General features: G+C 34.7%; 1 protein-coding gene across 2 annotated transcripts in view; it reads left to right on the top strand.

Moving 5' to 3' along the window:
• Window positions 1-21,509, top strand: part of LOC148232200 (TBC1 domain family member 12-like) — a 37,596-nt gene that overhangs the window by 2,343 nt on the left and 13,744 nt on the right. Inside the window, exon 1 of one of the 2 annotated variants that reach the window (XM_088193660.1) lies at window positions 11,375-11,466. The exons of the other annotated variant lie outside the window; for it this stretch is intronic. Within the exon in view, the coding sequence (XP_088049786.1) occupies window positions 11,447-11,466 (20 nt within the window). The 5' untranslated portion in view covers window positions 11,375-11,446. Of the gene's footprint in view, window positions 1-11,374; window positions 11,467-21,509 lie in introns of those variants that run through there. 2 annotated transcript variants of the gene reach the window in all.

The following is a 21,509-nucleotide window of genomic DNA, read 5'->3' as shown; positions in this document are numbered from 1 at the left end:
ATTTTTTTTAATATTTTACATTTTAATCGCAATTTATAGGCCGATAACTGGAAGGAAGCGTAGGATCTGCTCCTTGCCTGTCAGCTTGCTTTCGTGCGGTTAGAAAGACAAGCATAAGTTTATAATGTCTAAAAAGTACTTGATGGCAATCTTTTGAAATATTTTAATGGTTCATTTAAGAATGAAGTAATTTCCAGGAGCTTTGTAAATCTTTTTCGAATATTTCCGCCATGTCAAATTTCAATTGGCCGCAGCTGTATGTTTGTACATCGCCTAGGTCTAAAAGTTTTCACCGAAATATAATCCTGTTAGTTTTTAAACAATTAATAAAATTCTTAAATATTCATAAAATATGGTTCACAGTCATTTCTATTGCCATTTGTATTTATTAATCTCCAGATACATAGAAAGTAATTTGATAAGTATGTAAGCAAATTATGACATTTTTGCTCTTTTATTTAGATCTATTATATTTCATTTTAAAACCGACGTCCTGAACTTTTTTGCATTCTTAATTCGTTTGTGACTTGCAATTCTTTACCTCTTATAAAATTCCTAAATGACTATTGATTTTTACTTGCATGTTTTATTATTATTATTAAATATTTTTCGATATTAAAAAAATAGATGTATATCAATATTGGTAACAACAACAATAAAAACAATACACATTCAGAGCTAGGAATGACAGACGACGACCTTTAAAAATCAGCCGGTCTAGCGAGGTCGACGTTTTCGATTCTGAATGCGTAACGAACCGAACAAAAGTCACCACGAGGGACAAAGCGGGTTTTGTTCGGCGCGAGTGAGCTCTTTTGGTTCAACAATCCGAGCAATGTGAAATTCGATTTCTTTTTTGCATATCAATTATTATAATCACACCAGTGCGTGCGGATGTTTCGTAGGAAAATACTTAATTAAATTTCAAGACATTTCTTGTGGTCATTTAACATTTTTGTGGATCGACAGTTCCGACAGTATATTAGATTATTTCAGGCTTATCAGCAAAGCATCAAAATTTTAGCACGCTACTAATTTAATATCGGCATTTTATTTCAAGGAAATAGTTGAAAATATCAAAATAATGGTCATATGTATATCTTACGGATAGACCGAGGAAAAAGTTCTTTGACGAATTCACATTTTCAAACTCTCGTTGTGAGAATACATTAATGGCACATATATATCTATTTTAAACAAATAATCGCTCTTCAGTACTAATTAAAAATTACTTAATAGTTGCCCAAATGATATATATAGACTACGAATTTTTGTATTACTATTGTAGATGCATACTATAGCTTCTGATAAATTAGAACAGTCGAATGGTGGCTCATTGTCCAAGCCCACGTCGCCTAGATTAGCTGCAGCTGAGTCCATTTTTACATTCACAATGCGGATTGAATTCCCAATCGGACCAACGCGAATGTTATGCAAAAACATTAAAATATACCAGCGAGATCTTCAGTCGAATCACGTAGTAGTATACCAGAAGACATCATCGCAAAACGTGCTCACCGCGACTCTCTGTTTCTTCTTGACCATTCGAATTTTTATACACGGAATGTTGTCGAATCGGAATTGAAACCTAAAAACTTGACGAAAAATTGAATACCGTAATTATTCTGGTATTGGAAGCAACGAAGGCGCATAGTATCTGAAGCGCTTGTCATTCGTTTCGAGATTAACCATGCAAACGCTTTGCTCGTCTATCGCCCTCGACCCTAGGGTCAGCTCAAGAGTAGTGAGCTGTGACTGACCTAGGAATTTTTATTACGATAAAATTCTTTAACGCTTAGTTATTTAATTCCTTCCAAAACTATTATAAAATCTTATAGCACTGGGAGTACGTATCAAAACAATGTTTCTACCTCTGGTATTGTAAGTGATCTATTTATACGAAAAATATAAATAAAATCAACTGCTCTCTCAAAACATAGATCATTAAGTTTTATAACATTTTTGCAATATTTGCACTTATCTATTTATTATTTTAATCTACCTTTCTTCACAACTACTGCATTCTAAATGACGCGTCGTACTTAGTTTACCGTCTACCATTTCTAATTTCCGCCGTCCGATGTGAAATCGTCGCGAATTCTCATAACGAAAAGGAACCTAGATCTCTTTTTCCAATTTGTTACTCTCGAACATTTCTCTCGAGTAGTTAAAGTTATTTTGTCTGCTATGCGTCATATTTTAAACAAATTAACAAAAAAACAGCCTAACCTATGTTGCCTTCGTGTATGCTATGCCACCATGGTCGTTCGCCACGCGCATTGGCGTGAGAGCCGCGAATTGCATTCTCTTTCATCTCATTAGCAATATGTAAAATTAGTACTGTATTAACAATGTTATGGTCTAGCCATCGCTACATCGTGAGATGTCGTCTAATTTTCGTGAATGCAATGTGTGTGTGATGAAACTGTCGGTCATTACGACTGCATCACATAATAAATCCGTGGACTGCATAAAGATGCTATATTTAATTCCAGCATATTTATAGTTACCACTTTATCTCAATCCATTACGACTAGAGCCAGATAATTGCTTTCATCCTTCTAAACGTCCAAGCCATCTGTTGTGCTTGATGAGACTTATAGTAAATAAATCTCATCAAAATGGTCACGCACCACTTACGCAGCCTTAACAAGTACACACCCGTTACTATAGGTCAGTGGTATTCAAACTTACATTTCTTTTGAATATTAGTATAGAAAATGCACTGTAAGTGATTTCTGAAAATAAATAAGGATATGTGGCGATCATCGGTCAAGTATAAAGCACTTATAGAATTTGACGCATTAACCGTGAGAAAAAACTTGTTGCATTACGCGTTAAAAGCGCAATAAACAAAATTCAATCAGTCAAAAAATTGTTGCACAATGTGGGAGGTCTCCATACAAATGCGCAAACAAATATTTTACGACACTTGCGAACGTAAAAAATGGATAATGGAATATAACTTGACAATTGCATGATTCAAACATATTAACACGACATAGACTCAAACTTACCATACCACCACGGTTAAACACTCGGAATGTTCAGAGAAAAAACTCCTTTTGGATATAAAGAAATGCGTAGACAATGTGTCAAAGCACGCTATATTTATCATGTCATTATAACCCTTGTAATGACCAGAGATTCCATACGCTTTTGTGCATTATGGATTGCATAAACAATACGCCTTTGCATTATTGACCTTTGGAATGTGTTCATCTGGCAAATTTCACTCTTTTAAGACGTGAACGTATTTCGTTGGTTGACTATATTAGCTCCACAATTGGTCATCTGATTCGCGGAGACGTCTCGAATCAACCGTACAAAGGTCTGACTCTGGAAACTGACATGGGAAACTTCATTCATTCATTCCTCCATCAGCGCTCGGAACAAAGAATATACAACTCTCCAATATTTCGCTTTGGTATATGTACAAAGTACACAATAATAATAATTTATAACTTAATAACGGTCTTATATAAAAATAAACACACTGCCTGGCATTATTTATCGTGGCATTAAATTTAAATAATAAATATTTTTTGAAGTATTTCGTCAGATAATTATAATGCAATGCGCTTTAGGGTACTCATCCCGCTGACGTTACTCGCTTCCCCTGACGTTCGTGACGTCACGACAAAGCTGCAGCTAAACTGTTTGGTCTTTATATAGACAGTAGTATTTAAAATAAATGGTTGCCGAGTTATCGATCGCAAGCTATCGGTGGTTGCAAATACCCCTTCTTTTTATTTGATTGAGATTTGCTTGCTATATTTAGCATTTATATTATTTGGGCTAAAAATATACTCGAGAACATTCTCGAAAGTCTATGAATCAAGTTATCGCAGTACCGTATTCATTATATAATTTTAACATGACTTAGGTTGAATTATAATCAACGTATTTAATTTTAAGTGTAACATAATTTTCTAATAATTGTACTGTCACATACGTAACAGTAAGCTAATAGCTATTTGAACGGCACAATTAGAGTGTGTCGCCTCTTTCGCTTAAACTCATATATTTAAAATTCTGAAGCTACAAAAAGATATTTACTTATTAAACAAGAGTGTCACACGCGTGTGATTCGTACGTGCGCCGCATTTCAATCCTATCCAAGAACTGCACCGGTGAAAGCATTGAGAGATGCTAGTTTTCGCGATTGTAAAACTTTTTCTTTGCGGCTAATTCCATTTTTTTTAACACACTGAATAATTGGCGTTTTTTATTCGCGATTTCGCGTTAACGTGCCGCGCTAACCGCGCGGTTAAAATTTAACCGTGTGACGCAAGCCGCGGATGACCGTCGCTGTAATTTATAGTCCTTTTGTTACGCAGCGGAAGGAAGCCCCTCGTAGCTCTTGATTGCGATAATGTTCTCTTTCTTTGGTTCGATTTATTTCAAGGTCACTTTCACGTTTTCATTGGCACGTTTTTCTGACACGCATCAGTCGAATGTCTGTATAATTGGTTATTGTTTGAGCGTATGGGTTTCGATGTTTGTGTTTAATTTGAACCAAGCAATTATGGTTGTTTCGTTAATGTAATTTTATATATGGATCGAACTATCTAGTATATGTATAATGCAACGTTTTTTCAGAGCAAGTGCGATTCTTATAAATCTGTAGTAGATCATGTAATTTCTGAGACGTAAATACTCGTTTACAAAAGAAATAACAAACAACAATAAATAATTAATATGAATTAATAATCAAATAGAAAAGCAGTTAAACCCAAGGAACCGGATAAAAAAAATATAATCAGTAAATGGTATCTTGATTTTGTCTGTTTTTCAACGAATCCAATACCTTTCTATTACTATGAATACGAGAGGTAATGTCTTACACGCTTACGCCATCATTTCTGTCGTATCGTATATTTTGTTATATGATAATGGCAAAATTTCAACGAAACCATTCTTAAATATTTTATATACTTTTCCTAGTATTTGATTATGAGTTAGTCAACTTACTTGTGGATACATATTCTTTACTTTACGCATACATTTAGCATATCATGTTTAATTTTGATTGTATAATAGTAACTCATCTATCTTGTGGGAGTAATTTGAAAGATATGTTTATCCTAAATACATAATTACTATTTATATTATTATAATAGTTATTGTTCATATCTATTTCAATCGCAAATTCTCTTCTTTAGACGACTTTGAAAGCTTTTTCTTCAAGAACTTAATCGAATTTTTAGAAGTTGTTCTTCCGACGAACATAACACAATATCTATACTTGTTTTCGCTCATTCAATATTCACACTTGTGTATATACAATGTCAGTTTTTATAAACATTGAACGATTCAAACCGCTATATTGTTTACTTCATTCCAATGAGTGCCTCGATTTAATTGTTTGAAACAATTCGCAATGTTGTTTCGCGCATCAGTACCATTTCACGATTTTCGTTGGAAGCGCATTGCACAAGTTGGTATTCAAGATGTTGATGAAACGTCTGAGGAATTCGACTGATACAATATATATACACCTATATACAATGTATACAAACACAAGGGATACCCTTCTCGAACGATGCCGTTATACGGTAGGCGATTACCGTGACTGGAATGCCTCTAGTCTGATTTATATCTATGACTGTTCAATTTGCTCGAGAGATTACGCAGAATTCGCGAATATTCTTGAGTCACACGCTAGACCGATCACTGCCTTCCCACCACAATGGCCATTTTTGTCGTGTGCGTGGTTATGGCGAAAAAAAACGCGTTGCACAAGTGTTCATTGTTTGTACGGCGTAGTTCGCTGGTTTAATTGCTCTGTTGACGATTGTCAGCGTCTTTCAAAGAAGTAAATAGTTCCCACGGTCGGGTTTATGCGATTTTACAATTCGGGCCGTACATGGCTCTAGTAGGTTATATTTTAAGTGGTCGCTATATATATAAAAAGCTATACCATAGAAGAAAGTCATTCATTAAGATTCGACATATTAGAATAATTTGTGATATAACTTTCAAGCATTGTTTGTGTGCTTTGTGTAATCGCTTTGACCGCAGTATCCTAGAGCAAGCATCAAATGTATTTGTTTCGCCTCTTATTTAAAAATTAGTTTTTAACAAGCGTTAAATTGAAAGACATGCGTCATACAAAAACAAGTGCATAGCACAGGACGCCTAAAAACAACTTCCAACTACAATATCTCCTATAATAAATCTGTTTACATCATTTGTGCCCGACAAATGCAAGCTTTTTGTAGAGAATAGTTCTCATAACATTACAAATTTCAGAAAATATTTTAGCTATTGTAATTTGACTTAATGGCAAAGATACTTCAATGTGCTGCCTAGGCAAAGTTTCGCAATCTTCCTGTCCTACCATCAGCTCAGAAAATTGTATTAGATTATATTATATATTGTGACAGACAATAAATGGCGAGATGTTTTCTCCGAGTGGTGGTGGAGAAGCTGGCGCAGGGATGATGTCCGTGGAGGATTTTCAGAGGGCTTGTAGGCAGCAATGACAGTGTTGCGAAGTTGATCCCTATCTGTTGCGGTGCTCATATGGTGGTGTCCTTCTCAGTATGTGAGCGTCCATGACAGTATGTTGTCTGCAGGCGAACGGATTAAAAATAGTGCGAATAAAAAATAATAAAATTACAGAGGGAAAAAATATAAGTGATAAAATTACACTGGAGTAATTTCACATTCTCCAGTAACCATTTTGATGTGCATATAAATTTTATATTTTTTTATTTAAAATCATATTCTATCACATATATAATGCTTTTAGTATGTTACTAGAGAGTGTAATTTATTGGTTGTGTAATTTTTACATTATTTATTTAAATTAAATTAAGTCCATCGTGATCTAACAGGTTATTCCAATGGGTCATGATGGTCAAAAAAGAATACATAGTATTATTTCAATACGCAAAAAATATAATACAAATAATAAACATGCAATAAGCAATACATGGAAAGAGACAATAAAAAATCATAAAATATTAAAATTAAATTATAGGAACCTGACCAGCAAGGCCAGTGTATTGAGGAGCCGGATGGCGATAGCCATAGGCAAGTCGTGCGGACCCCCTTAGCACCCTTCAGTAGTTTAAAAAAATACTTAGCGACATACAACTTTATGCGAGAACTCAGCGAATCGTATCCCAACGTTCCTAAAAAAGCCACTGGGATTCAAGAACGGATAATAACCAAATACCCTTTTATATAGGTATCTCAAAAATGATGTAATTATGTAATTATTTTCATGTTTAATTTCTCCTTTGTATAATTGCTACTGTATATTTTTTTCATGTGAAGTATCCGAATGAATCGCAGCAGTCAATTTCTCGTTTATTTGTGTTTATTTGTATGTCGACTCGTGCCGGAACCACTGATATACATAGATAACTCTATTATGCCTACAATAAATATGATAACCCATTTATCTGAAGCGGTTATATCGTGGGATCCTGCGGTCAGACGATGTCACTACTTCTAGAGATTAATCGGTTTCGAAATGTTTTATAAATCGTATTTGACTCTTGCTAAAAAAAACATTAGCTCATCTAATTGCCGTGACATAAAGTTTTAAATAGCGGCTAATTTGTTTGTTAACATAAAATTTGCTTCGCTTTTCGTCATGATTAAAAATTATTAAGATAAGTGTGACAGTATTCGTAGCATTGAAGCTCAAATCCTTGGTTACCTTGTTTTTATCATGTTTGGAGATGACCGCGAATTTTTCAATTGTTGCGTTCGCCACCTTGTGAGCCTGTAACCGACCACTAAATGAGTAATTATAAGCCTGGAAGGCGCATTGTTTCTACTAAGAATTGGAAGCAATTTTCTGAGAATCGCCATAATTATAACAAAATAACGCCTACTCTACTCCACTGTCAAAATCGAACCGAATCGTTTTGACAATCCGGTATACTACAATGATTACTACTCGATTGAGTAGTGTAACTTATATTATATACTATTTTTTCCTGTTATTCTTACATTTCCGTAAAATAACGTCATTAATTAACATGTTTCAACAAGTGTTTTTCAACATTATTGTAATTATGCATCATTTCAACAAGTGTTTTGTGGGGGTTCTTCCTTAAACTCGCGCACTAAATCACAGTAATTATAAGGATGAGCGTTACAAAATACTAACTGAACGTACCACCACAATAGCCTTCGTTATGTCCAGGGGGAAGGAACATGTAAATTGTAATTACCCTCCGATGCAGAGAAAAAATATTTCTTTGTTGCACAACGGTTGCGGAAACAATACATCATCGGACAACAAAAAAGCACCGTTTAGCTACATTAGCCCGTTGCACAATTCGACCTTCGCAAGATGTCCATCAAGTAAACGTCACTTTATAGAGGCGTGGACATATATCGTCGGTCGAATAAACGAGTGCAACGATTGGTTGAATGGTCGCTGCATTGTTATGATTAGTCAGAGAGCTTTCCGAACCTACGATACTTAAGGCGAGTCTCCAACGGAAATTTCATTAATGGTCATACAATCAGCATTTTTAATTAATCTGACGAAAATATATTTTGGATATATAATACTTGGTATGGTTATAGTTAATGAACCACACGAGTAGCTATATCTATTTTTAGTCATACGTCATAAAGACTATACTTATGAATAAATTGCGGATATCACTCATGAAACGCAGTCCAGCATTATAAATCTGACCTTAATTCTTTATAAGAAGATACGAGGCGGTACAATCATACTTGTCAACGCCATCGATCGTCCTCATGTCACCGTCATAACAAAGTCCACTTAAATTTTGAAGTGGCTTCTAATCGTTCGCGATTTTTCTTATCCCGTCTATCGTATTTTAATTTTAATAGATAACCATATCACAAATATTCCAAATATGTACCATGCTATTTAACTGAGATTTTGCTATCGATAAGTCCAAGTTAACTGGGTTTTTTTAATATCGATATGTGCATAATTTAATAAAAATATATGGAACGTGAATGAAAACACAATCACGTGTAATGTGACACGTGAACGTAAGCTTTCACGATGCGGCGCACGAGGGATTAGTAAAAGGCCACATATTCTTAAACATGCTTTGTATAATTTAAAAATATGGCTAGTAATAAATGCTGATATAGCACGTTTGTTTAGTTTGAGATATAACCGAAGCCACTTTGTATGGATGGTTATTTTTAGCACGTTTGAAAATCATAAATGCTATTTTGGATCGTTTTACAAATAGAGATTAGTTGTATTGTTATTGGTGATGATAATATTTAACGAGTTGGCCTAACCAGTGCTTCTGGTGTTTCTTATATATACATATATAGAAGTAGTTTATTTAAGCTAAGCTTAAAAAGTATGTTAACTTGATTAATTTGAATCAATATTGCAATATTTATATACCCGAATAGATTCATTCCAACCGTTCACTTTTAATTTTTCCGTTGGATTGTATTGGATGATGTTGGAATTTGAAGGTTGCCCTGTGGCCTACCACTAATTCAAACTATTCAGACTTGGCACGCCTTCCATTGCTATCATGGAAAATTTGGCACATATTCGGTCCATTAATTCACGTAAGATCTGGCCTTTGAAATGCACAGTGTGTGTTTATTATTGTTTAATTTGATAGTAATTCTTGCATAATGCATTGTGTGTATGAATAGTAGCAATCTTCTACCTCAGTATGTGTCGTTTAGTATAAGTGAATTTGTAATTTTCCCTTAGTCATATTCAGTCATTTATAATACTATCATTGTCGACAATATCAGTTATTTATGGACGTATTATTTATATCATATATAATATATAACACAAATTTGATCTGCTGTTAAGTGAACGTAACTCACTTTTACTTTTACTAGTAAATTAGTAAAAAGATGTATGGAATGTGCATAAATTTAACGCAATTTACAATGAATCACGCAATAATTTTTGATTCATTGCACAAACATTGAAAAGCGTTCATTGCCCAATCATAGGTAATCTATAGTATTCCATGGCTGTTTTATCTTAACCTTATTCAGCTCATGCTTTCCAGCAATCGATAAACGCCTGTGCAAGTCGCGTGCTGTCGTCGTCGTTCCACGACAGGAATGTTATTATTATATTTTACTCGTTAAAATTTAAACATCTCGATGCTCGTGATATGTTCTATAAGGAAATAAAGTAGATGCCTCTAGTTTCTTCGAAATAGGGAAAACTTTCGATTAGTCTGGCAAAATAATCTTTACTCTATAATAAAGTGATACATTTCGTAACTAAGCTTTCAAGCGAGTTTCAGAAAAACACAGAGTCGAATTGTAATTGTCAGATGAATGCTATTAAAGTAACTGGGATTTTTGTCGTGATGCGATCTAATGTCGCCCTTGTATGTTCGAGTCTCTGCCTCGATGTCTCTCCAGTCTTTCCAGACGTGACCACGTGTCTCATTTTTAACATTGATCATTTGAGACAGCTCTTGCGAAACGCAGATTAGGATGTTTACTAACTTATTGCATCGCTTCTTGAACACACCTTAAAATGTGTCCACGCCTTAAGAGAAAACATGATTCAAATGCCTACCTTTCAGACCGGTAAACAAGGAGTTCAAATAACAATAGATATATGGTCGAACGCATTTTTTCTGGCGTGCGTCTTCTCATATTTCTCTTGATCTCTCCTCACCGGCAATAAAAACAAAGGATTTGTTTTTATTGCCGGTGATAGTAGGCGGTGACCGTAATTTCTCTCTTCCGTTGTGCTATGTATGGTCTTATCTTTCGCAATGTGGGAAATTTCTCTTTTCGTTCTTCAATTAATCGTTATTGTGACCCATCCCCCCCAATTTGTGATTAAAGGCGAAAAGGCCTGTAAGGGGTTCTGCTTGTAATTCAAACACAGTTGTACTGCAGGAATTCAGGCATTTATCGAAATCTGTGGTTAAACAGAATTGTCAAGAGGCATTAATCTCGATGACACTCAAATAATAATCAAACTAACTGATCTCTTCAAAGCTAATTGAAAGTGACAACTGTTAAAGAGCAATGTGGTGCGCATCGCTGAGGCAACATGCTTTGAATTAAGATTAACTGCTGTGGTCAATGAATAGAAAATTATACTTCTCAGCGATGTAGTGTATGAATCGTAAATCTCACTACCGCTGGAACCCTCGACAGAGCCAAATTTGGACAATGTCTACACATAATCAAGCGTAAATAATGAACGGTGGTAGTATAGAGAGCACGCGCTACTTTAAATGTCATAATTAATTTACGGCCCCGTTTGAGAAGCGCTGATTCGCGCCACATACCATACTGCCGTGAACGCTGTACATACGATTTTTTCTGATAGCGCCGAAATTGTCTGAACAGTGTGCACAACAGATGCGCAAACTGTGCTTTCTTATCGTATCACAATTAAGTCATACCAATGAAGTCGGCCAAAGTGCTCGGTTGTGTTTTGACTGAAAGGTGACCGGATCTTCGAATATTCGCAATGCATCTGGAAATTCGCGTGTGAGTTTGTTTTTGTTATCAATATCGAGCGTGTGTAAACATGTCTTTATTGTCATGCCTTAAAAATTGCACTGTTTTTGTTGAAAGTCAATTTTGAGTTTCCGCAAGGCCTTGACTCGACATGCCCGCTGCTTTCACTGCTTACTAATTAGCCGATAATGTATTCAACTTTATTTGTTATCACGCTAAACCAGAGCGCAAATGGAATCTCGTTTTTTGCGCGTGCAATTATATTTGGCATGGAATAATTAAGATTTTTTGATAATAACTGTGTGTAATATTCATGAAACTAGAAATATCACTTTACTTTTAATTTTTCGAAAACTATTTTTGGTAGTGTAAAATAAATATAATGAAAAATGTTACGAAGAAATTGTGCTTCTATTGTTAGGAGTCCAAAGCGGCCTATCAATGGCAGTCTTCCATGTATCCTTGGGAAATCGATATTTAAAAAAAAAAACGCAGTTCGCACAAAATCTTAAAGATGTGTTTCAATTTTTCTACAAAAAATTCTAAAACTTACACAGAAGATATTTCTAATATAATTAAATATAATAAATTTTAAACTTTTATTTATTTGTGTATGCAGATTTTATCGAATATATATTTTAAACATCAGCTAAGTACGGCCCTGTCAAACACACAGGCACGAGATTCTGTTCTGTGCGTAAAACATATTGAGTGACGCTTAAAAAACCGTTTGCTTAGATTAGGTAAAACGTATTAATTTGTGCTTACACGTGAAAAGTTACGCCATTTTTATACTTTGATAGTTTTCTATTATACTATGACTTTTAGACCCTGTAACTTAATAGCCCCCCATAGTATTTAATGCCTAAATTATGATCCAAAAGGAATAAGAAGGCCGCCTGACGTCAGTGGAGAGTTACGACTTGGAAGTAAATTGTTTTTCACTGCGAACGCCGCTTCTGTATATTCTCTGTTCTGTGGTTGCGAATGACAGCGAGTTCGTCTGGAATCTTAGCGAGACAAAGTACTCATTGTTCAGAATAAATTCCTCAGATATCTACGCATCTAATATATATATGCATCCTACCGCATTTTATTTAGCGTTGTGGTATTCATTGTGTACTCATGCTATTTTGTGAATGTGTTTATTAAGATGCATACGTATCAATTTTTATGAGTGTATATTTAAATATTAGTGTTTGCGAGAAACCTGTCAGTTTTCGTATAAAAATTAATTTAGTCGTAAGTAATGTATATGTTCGCACAATCAGATTAGAGGAGCAGAGTTATTTAATGAGCTAAGAGGTGAAATCTATCTAACTAAATTAATATATAAAAGTCAAAAATACTAGGCATACCTATCATTCCATCAAGTATTCGAGTGTAGTAGGATGTTTCAAAATGGCGTGAGTTCTGTGACAGACTCCCCATCCCCATAATAAATTGTATGAGTATTTCCAAATTAGCAATACTCACCTCCCAGATATATATTATGTGATTATATTGTAGACCATATATTTGGATACATGTTAACCAAGTCTAGAATTTAGAAGCTAAAAAAATCGCCAAGAGCCAAATAAAATAGTTCAGCGAATCATCGAACAACATCGAACAACACAATTTTTTTTGTGTTTTCTCATTCTCATTAGTTCGATAGTTCGTGTTTATCTTTTGAAATAGTTGAATAATGATAGTAATTGGTTTGCACAAATGCTATGTATGTGTAATTTACTACTGCAAAATAATACGTCATTCAAATACGTATGCATGTGTATTTGAACAGCTATTTTATAAAACCGTTTTAATGTTTCTATGGAATTAATCTGAATTCATTATTGTGACATTCCATATAACTATATATATATATATATATTTTTTATTATGCAATGATTAATAATGACAACACAGTAAAGATTAAATTATTTTAAACTCAATACATACGTAGTTAAAACTTTAAATGTAAACAAACAAGAATTTTCGTAAAATTTTGGTTTTGTTTTATGCCTGCATTACACTCTGGAAGTTGGCCAAGGTTGGCCAAGGACGGAAAATATAGTGGGTTACTTCGGGGTTACTACGGTCGAGTTCGGTCTAAAATATCTCGGAAGATGTCCTAGGTTACCGAGAACGGGAGGTAAAGTGGGGGTAATTCAGTCGACTTGGCCAGCTTCGAGCGCATCCGAACATTGTCGGCAAATGGACCGAAGTCAAAGAAACCGCTCGGTACAATTTCAGTATGCGCGTAGGCGTCCTATGGTTAATACGCACGTTGAGCGCTGCATCGTGGTCACGTGGTCAAGTTATAATACCACATGCTTATCGGGGACTCTTACTGACATCTTTGAATATTTTAGGGCACCAAAAGGGATTAATTATATTTTTGATAGTATATTCTTCTAACAGATATCGTTATTATATTTATTTTCATATAAAATTAAATAATTAAAAAATAATTAGTGGTACTTGATTTGTTAAAAAAAATCGTTTCGTATATCCTTATGTATTTTCCTAGATCAGTATATATAAAAGTCACACCATAATTAATTCTTATTTAGAATCGATTGCAACAAATTCTAGGATAGTCACAGATGTAGTGTTCGTATTCTGAACTATCATTTTTTTTATGCCTTAAGGCATTTTGCAAAAGCCGACAAAGATTTTGCGTAAATTGAATATTTACGACCCAAATGTTTTCACTGATATTGTATTGGTGAGTGCCCACACAAACTTTTATAATTATCAGTAGTGTAATTTTAATAATATGACAATTTAAAAATTGCGATTATTTGGCACATTTTTTGATCGCGCACATATATGCCAGCTGTACATGACAGCAGCCGCCGTGCGGACCTCATTCACGCTCGCCGTCCGGACGGCATATGAAATTTGTGGCAGTGTGGCCGCTACTCGGAAGTCGGCGACCTCGGCCGACTTCAGTTGAACTTTGGTTCGGACAACTTTCAGAGAGTGTAGCAAGCATTACATTTGTTATAAAAATAAGCTTATTTTTTTATTAAAACGCTTTTTTGTGAACTAATTAAAAGTAAAAAAATCATATTCGAATTTATCTTATGTATCTTGAAATCGGTTAGATATTTTTTAAGATACAACTCGATTCTCGCAGAAATATAATAGTATTTTCTTTAACTTTTCTACAATTCTAATACATATCGTGTAGGCGAGATACAAATATTGAATCACTAATAGTATGTATGGTATGCTGCATATTAATCATCCTTATGACTTACGGCACATTACTGCATGTATTGTGAAACAACCGGTGGCTCATTTAAAAGTAGCCTTGATTAATAAAAGAATTCTTATTGTAATAATATACCATTATCATAATATTGTGACGTCATTTGCGATTTAAATTAATATTATTATCCGATAAGCTTTAACTGTAATTGATGACCAGTTGACATGTCAGCGTTCTTTGATTGATGGTTAAGATTATGTACTATGATTCTATGTATTACATATTATTTCGTGCGTTCAAACACGAACGTTTTTTTAAGTTCCTTCACACCAAGGCCAACCACCCCTTCGATTATAAAATGCTAAACGGGCGGTGACTCTTATAGTAACAATTTCGATATTTTATCACCGCTCTTAACCCGTTGACCCAAATGCTACAATGGGCAGGGCACACACTCAGACATAGTAATGAAACGTTCGATATGAAAATGTAAAAGGGGTCACAAACGATACAATCACAACTGGCGCGCCTCTTCTGTTTGACCTTATTCATTTTTGGTTTTATAAAATATCCACTTTGTAGTTTTTTAAACCTACATAATAGTCATGAGGTTGTGCCATCTCATTTTATTTTAGTCGCGGTCTCCTAGAACTCAAGCATTCACTTTAAATCAGTCTATTACATTTTTGTTACTTGAAAGCTACAACGTTCCAACATTGTGAGAAAACCCTTACAACGTTAGAACGTTGAAGACGAAAACCTAACAAAAATCATTCTGTTATTTCTACTTTACCGGAAAATTCCTTCCAGGACAATATAATACTTTCAGAAACAGTATATAAATAATAGATAAGGATTACAAACTAAAATAGTTTTATATATAATATATGGCTCTAGAACGCAAAAGGGCAATTTATTAGATTAAATGGAAGTGGCTATGTTTTACTCTGGGTCCTAAATGATGTCGGTAAATTTTCCTTGAACGTTTGGGTGTCTTGTCGCGAATCAATAGGAACAGGGCGAAATTTTTGTCCAAGGTTTCGCGTGTGATTGACGGTTGCGTGTCAAAGAAGTACAAAATACAGTAGTAGTATAAACACACGAAGGATTCAACCAAAATTGCCTTTAGATAATGCATTTAATGAGGAAGCAGCTGTCTTATGAGCAAACAAAGTTATTTTCTCTATCGATTGCAAATTTTTGGCAGCGACGTTCTTCGCTTATTCAACTGTTAATATAGTGAAAGCCCAATGTTTATTTTTCGTTAACGCTTATATTTTTATTTCTATTCGTCGATTCCAACCGTATATTGAATTAGGAACAGATAAAGCTAATATTGTTCGGACAATTTAACTCTTACCGCGTTGATTATTCAACTGGCGGTACATTATACAGTAATTGTAGTAATCAACCCTTTCCGGTGAAGCAACCTTGCGTTTGCTGATGATCTGTTTCTAAGAAGACATTCATCACTGTTCTCTGCAACAAAAATTATCAGTCAGTTTCTTAATTGCTGGAATTTTAATTGGAACTTTAGCACTTGAAATTATTTCGTATAAAAAACATCTGGTTTGGTACATTTATCGTTTAATTTATTATTAATACATATGGTTATTTACTTATCTTGATGTTGAATGAGATCGTTTGGTATTGTCTGCGTTTGCTCAGAAGGAACGATAGTAGTTCTAAGAATTATTATACATAAGTGAATTGGAATTACCTGCACAACTATATATAGACATTGCGAATATAGATATCGTGTGCGCAAACATAAAACTCGTATTTATCGAAAACATATTCAGCCACTTCTGTATGCTTCGTTGCCTCGATTTAAATTATCTGGAGCTTTCCGTTCCAGTGTTATTTTTTTATGATTTTTGTGTTGTTTTGTTTTTTTGCTAAGGTCGCACGTACCACACAATGCGCTCTCTCGCATAATTAGCGCGTTTCCCGGATTTCCTCCCACTCGAATTAATCCGTCCCCCTTTTTGTTGGTTGAACCTAACCATTTCAGTTTTAACAAAGATAACCAGTCGTTCTTGATTGTTACAATACGATAACAATGCGTTTAGACGGGCCCACGTTACAAGTCAATCAAACGAAATTGTACTTCTTACATATGAAAGTAATTTATCGTTACACATTAAGCTTACTAGGGAATGGATTATTTTTGAAATTGATAATTCTTGAACCATTCGACTATATATTATGCCAATATTCTATCGCATTCAACAATTTACATGCTTTTATTGCTGAATAGCGAGAGCGACCTAGCTCGATTTAAATTAATCAACTCGATAGTCATTCATGAGATTACTAAAAAACTTAATCAGATGTGATTATAAATATACGTTATACAATAGTATCATTTTTTAAATTATTATGATATATTTATATTATGTGTATTATATTTTAGCAGCACAAACAAATAATAATCTGTGTCGAATTGCCATCTGTCACGATTGGGCCGCTGCAGTAGATTTTTTTAAATTGTATATTAGATGTAAATTATATTATACGGGAGATCGGCAAACGAGGCGCCGCCGGTCGTTGTATTCCCGTCGAGGTCCGCCAAAGAATATGTTGTCCTACGCCGCCGTCTCGTCAGTGTTAACAGAGTGCTGCCTAATTTTGGATCTTAGCAATTTATAATTGTCACAGGTTGGGCCACTGCAGTATTAGTTCATTGAATGTATAATATTTTGTAATAATTGTGATGATAGGAGAGATCGGCGACCGAAGCGCCGCCGGTCGTAGTCTTCCCACCGAGGTCCGCCAAAGTATTCTTAAATAAAAATAGATTTACTAGTTGTAAAAGTATGATTGATAGATTGGAATGGTTAAATGTTCAAGAAATGTTGAAGATGAATGTTTTAATATTTATATATAGATGTACATAAATTTAATACAGGAAAAAGAGAACATTTAAGGATAGTTAGGTATAAGAAAACGAGTACGGCTAGAGGAATTATCTACGGAGGTGTAAATTTATATAATTATATTTGTAGAACAATCCGCAAAAATAAAACTTTAACGGGTTTCTTAGATGGAATAAAAATACACCTTCGTGCTTTAAGAAATAAATTATAATATCTGATTATAACTACAATACACCTTGAAGAATATACATTTTCGGGCTTCCTCAGATAAATATACCTGGAGCCATCTTTCGAGTCATATTGTATATGTTTTGCGGTCTGCTTTCAAATTTTAGTATGAATCGCTGGTCTACCGCATAAGAATGTTGTCGAATGAATAAGCTGCGGAATGGATAGTGCTTATAAAAGATTTTTTTCAATGGTTCAACATATTGTTTGCACATTTAAATATAATATAACATGTGTGGATGAATGCGTTGTCTTTTCAATAACATATTATCTAGACAATTTGCGGAAAGAGAAGAATAGAAACGCGTATACTTTCATCAACTTGCCGTATTATTTTTCAACAATAAATCGAGGTGTGGCATTTTAATCTCTGAACCGATAACACAATAGTACGACTTGAGGCGTTATCGCCACATGCAATTCATTTGCAGTGTTTCTTAATTTGAATAAGGCTTTAATATCCATTTTTGCATGCCACCATGCTGCTTTACTTTTGATCTAATTACATGTGACAGTGCCGCGGCAACGATCCGGTAATTGAATCGCCACCCTCATATAGAATTTTCCTTAAATGCTTAATTGTCTGAACAGGTACAATACTTTACTAATAAACTGTTATTTTTTAATTGAGTAGCAAGGCTTGCAAAGATTTTTAATTGTATTTAATATTTCAGCTCTGAATTTGGTCGCGTAGCGCATTTTTTTTATATATGTTTTACTCATATTATTTTTTTTATTCAAACACAGCTTTGACATTAAATTTATACATATTTTTATTGTAATTTTTACCTATAACTAAGGGTCAGATCGCGGATACTTTTAGATACTTTGCCAATATAATTATTTCTAGCATCGTTATCACCAAAAATCGTCCAAGATCTAGTAGTCCTCTATGGATTACCTCAATTATGATCATGCTCAATTTGCATTCCACATAATTCCAATTACACTCATTCCTTTTATGTAACATCTAGCTGATTGTTGATATTTACACGGTAGTACTCTATTTAAACTGTAATTATTCACCAACTCGTGCCATTTCCCCCCTTGTATTCAAGGGTTGATCTGATTAGACACCATCTCCGTTTCTTCCACATTTTTCTCAGGAAATAATTATATTCATAAATTGCCACATTATTTTCTGGGCGTATATTAATGCAAAACGATTCACATATTGATTTATTTATATTTTCAGAAATAATCGATGTATTATGCAAGACACTTACCTGTCGTTTTTTTACCTACTTGTGTTTCGAACTTTGAGTAACCCCCCATTCATAATTGAACGTCTCGAGTGTAGTGTATATTATAAATGAAATTCAAACATTTCATCCTAATTACCGTTTAGCTTCATGTAATCTTACATTGAATATTTGAATACCTTCCGGCCTCTATATGTCTGTTTACCCTCTTCATCCCTCTGAAAGCGTTTCCTCGTTATTCTACATACATATATTAAAATGATCTGAAGTCAAACACAAAGCACAAGAGCTCCAGCGATACTGCGCACGCACCTATCGCATGCACGGACGATATTATTTATCCAAAATATTTTCGGCATTTGAAGGCTATGACACTGTTCAATCGCGATTTCACACACGTACATATGTGGTGTAATCGTTTACATTGCTTTTGGTTGCTCGGTGTGACGGATGGACGTCTCAAAGTCAAGTGGACATATCTGTTTCAAGAGCTCGATTTTCCAACTCTAAATAGTCGGTGTTCATTCACGCTCGATAATTCCATTCGCGATCGGCATTTTCTTTCGCGCTGCTGCTTTCATTTCCGCGGCACGATGCGGTTAATATGTTAATACAATCTTGGTATCCACGAGTTAGCGAGTCAAGGTTTGACTTTGAATGACGCAGTGTTAATGTTTATACGCTGATTTCATAAACGTAACAGTAAATATTATATCTATCGTAGCTTAGACTGGTTCTCGAGGCGGTGACCTGTCGGTTTGTTTTCTTGCGGGTCGGTAAAGCAGCCGTCTGTTTCGGATTAAGGAATGGTTGCGGTAGCGGTCGACAGGTGGGAGCACCGACTCGTGTTCGGTTAAATGTTTTGGTGGGAGCACTCTCGCTTTCTTTATGTTTGTCAATTGGAAGACAAATAAGTCGACCATTTCACGAGGAGGTGTAACCTTCTCTCAGTGCTTCAACACCACTTCTCTGGACGTTTTTATTATAATTAATTGCTCTTATTGTTTCGCCTGCACTACACTCTCTGGAAGTTGTCCGAACCGAAGTTACAACTGAAGTCGGCCGAGACCTACAACTTCACACTGCCGCAAATTTAAAATGACGTCTGGACGGCGGCTTCTGTCACGTACAGCTGGCATATTTGCGCGCGATCAAAAAATGTGACAAATAATCGCAATTTTTAAATTGTCATTTAATTATAATTACGCTACTGCTAATTATAAAAGTTTGTGTGGGCATTTACCAATACAATATCAGTGGAAACTTTTCGGTCGTAAATATTCAATTTACGCAAAATCTTCGTCGGCTTTTGCAAAATGCCGTAAGGCATAAAAATGATACTTCAGAATACGAACACCACATCTGTGACTATCCTAGAAATTTTCGCCATCAATTCTAAATAAGAATTCGTTATGGTGTGACATTTATATAAACCGATCTAGGAAAATACATAAGGATATTCGAAACGATTTTATTTAACAAAATAAAATACTACTAATTATTTAATTTTATATAAAAAAAAATATAATAGCGATATATGTTAGAAGAATATACTATCAAAAATATAATTAATCTCTTTTGGTGCCCTAAAATATTCAAAGATGTCAGTAAGAGTATGTTGAAGTCCCCAATAAGCATGTGGTAATATTACTTGACCACGTAACCACGATGCAGCGCTCGACATGCGTGTTAACCATAGGACGCCTACGCGCATACTGAATTGAACCGAGTTACTCGTTCTATATCAGTTTGCGAAACACCATATCATTATCTCTCTCGCTCTCGTCACTTAACACGCGAGAGAGCAAAAGGGGAAGTATCTCACCGCTCGCGCTCGAAAGAGCAGCTCCGACTTCGGTTTCTTTGACTTCGGTCCGTTTGCCGATTTTGTGATAAATATTCCCGCCGTAGAAAATATTCGCTCACATTCTGTCGTTGTTGGTTTAATTGTAAGCAATGATTTATACAGAAGATCTAGTTTCGGAGTCCGCTTTTCAGTCGAGTTTAAAATCTGAAATTGCTTTTGCAAGTTATATCTTTTATTTCTCATGATTGAAATATTCTGGTGGTTTAATGCATTGTTTAATTATTCTTCAATTGACATGTTATTGAGATGGCAATCGGCGTTTTCTTCTTCGATTATTTCGATATTCGAGCTTTCTACACTAGAAAAAAGCCGACCCAATAATTATTCACCATATTTTAAATATACTTTTTTTTGAACAACTTGATCTGGATTTTGTAAAAAATGTATCAAACCAATGAGACTCTTATTCCCTCTTTCTTAAATTTTGGCTTTAGGGTTGTAAACATTTCGTATGATAAAATTGTGGTAATTTATATATTTTTTTTTAAATGAAATCAACCATTATTTTATAAGTCAGTAAAGTGGCATCTCAGCCACTCAGAGCTTCAAAATAATGTGATAATAACGGCTGACTTATTTTGATTCTTCGCACTTTTGGAGCATTATATATCGGTCGATTCCGGAGTTTTTTTCGATGTGATTTTGATTAAGTGTTTTCCTACTAATCCACTTCATCAAGTGGATTAGTAGGAAATCGA

The sequence above is a fragment of the Plectrocnemia conspersa genome, unplaced genomic scaffold, assembly GCF_051122295.1.
Source record: "Plectrocnemia conspersa isolate PC_06_02 unplaced genomic scaffold, ASM5112229v1 ptg000009l, whole genome shotgun sequence".
NCBI lineage: Eukaryota > Metazoa > Arthropoda > Insecta > Trichoptera > Polycentropodidae > Plectrocnemia > Plectrocnemia conspersa.
This window is presented reverse-complemented; position numbering and strand designations above follow the sequence as displayed.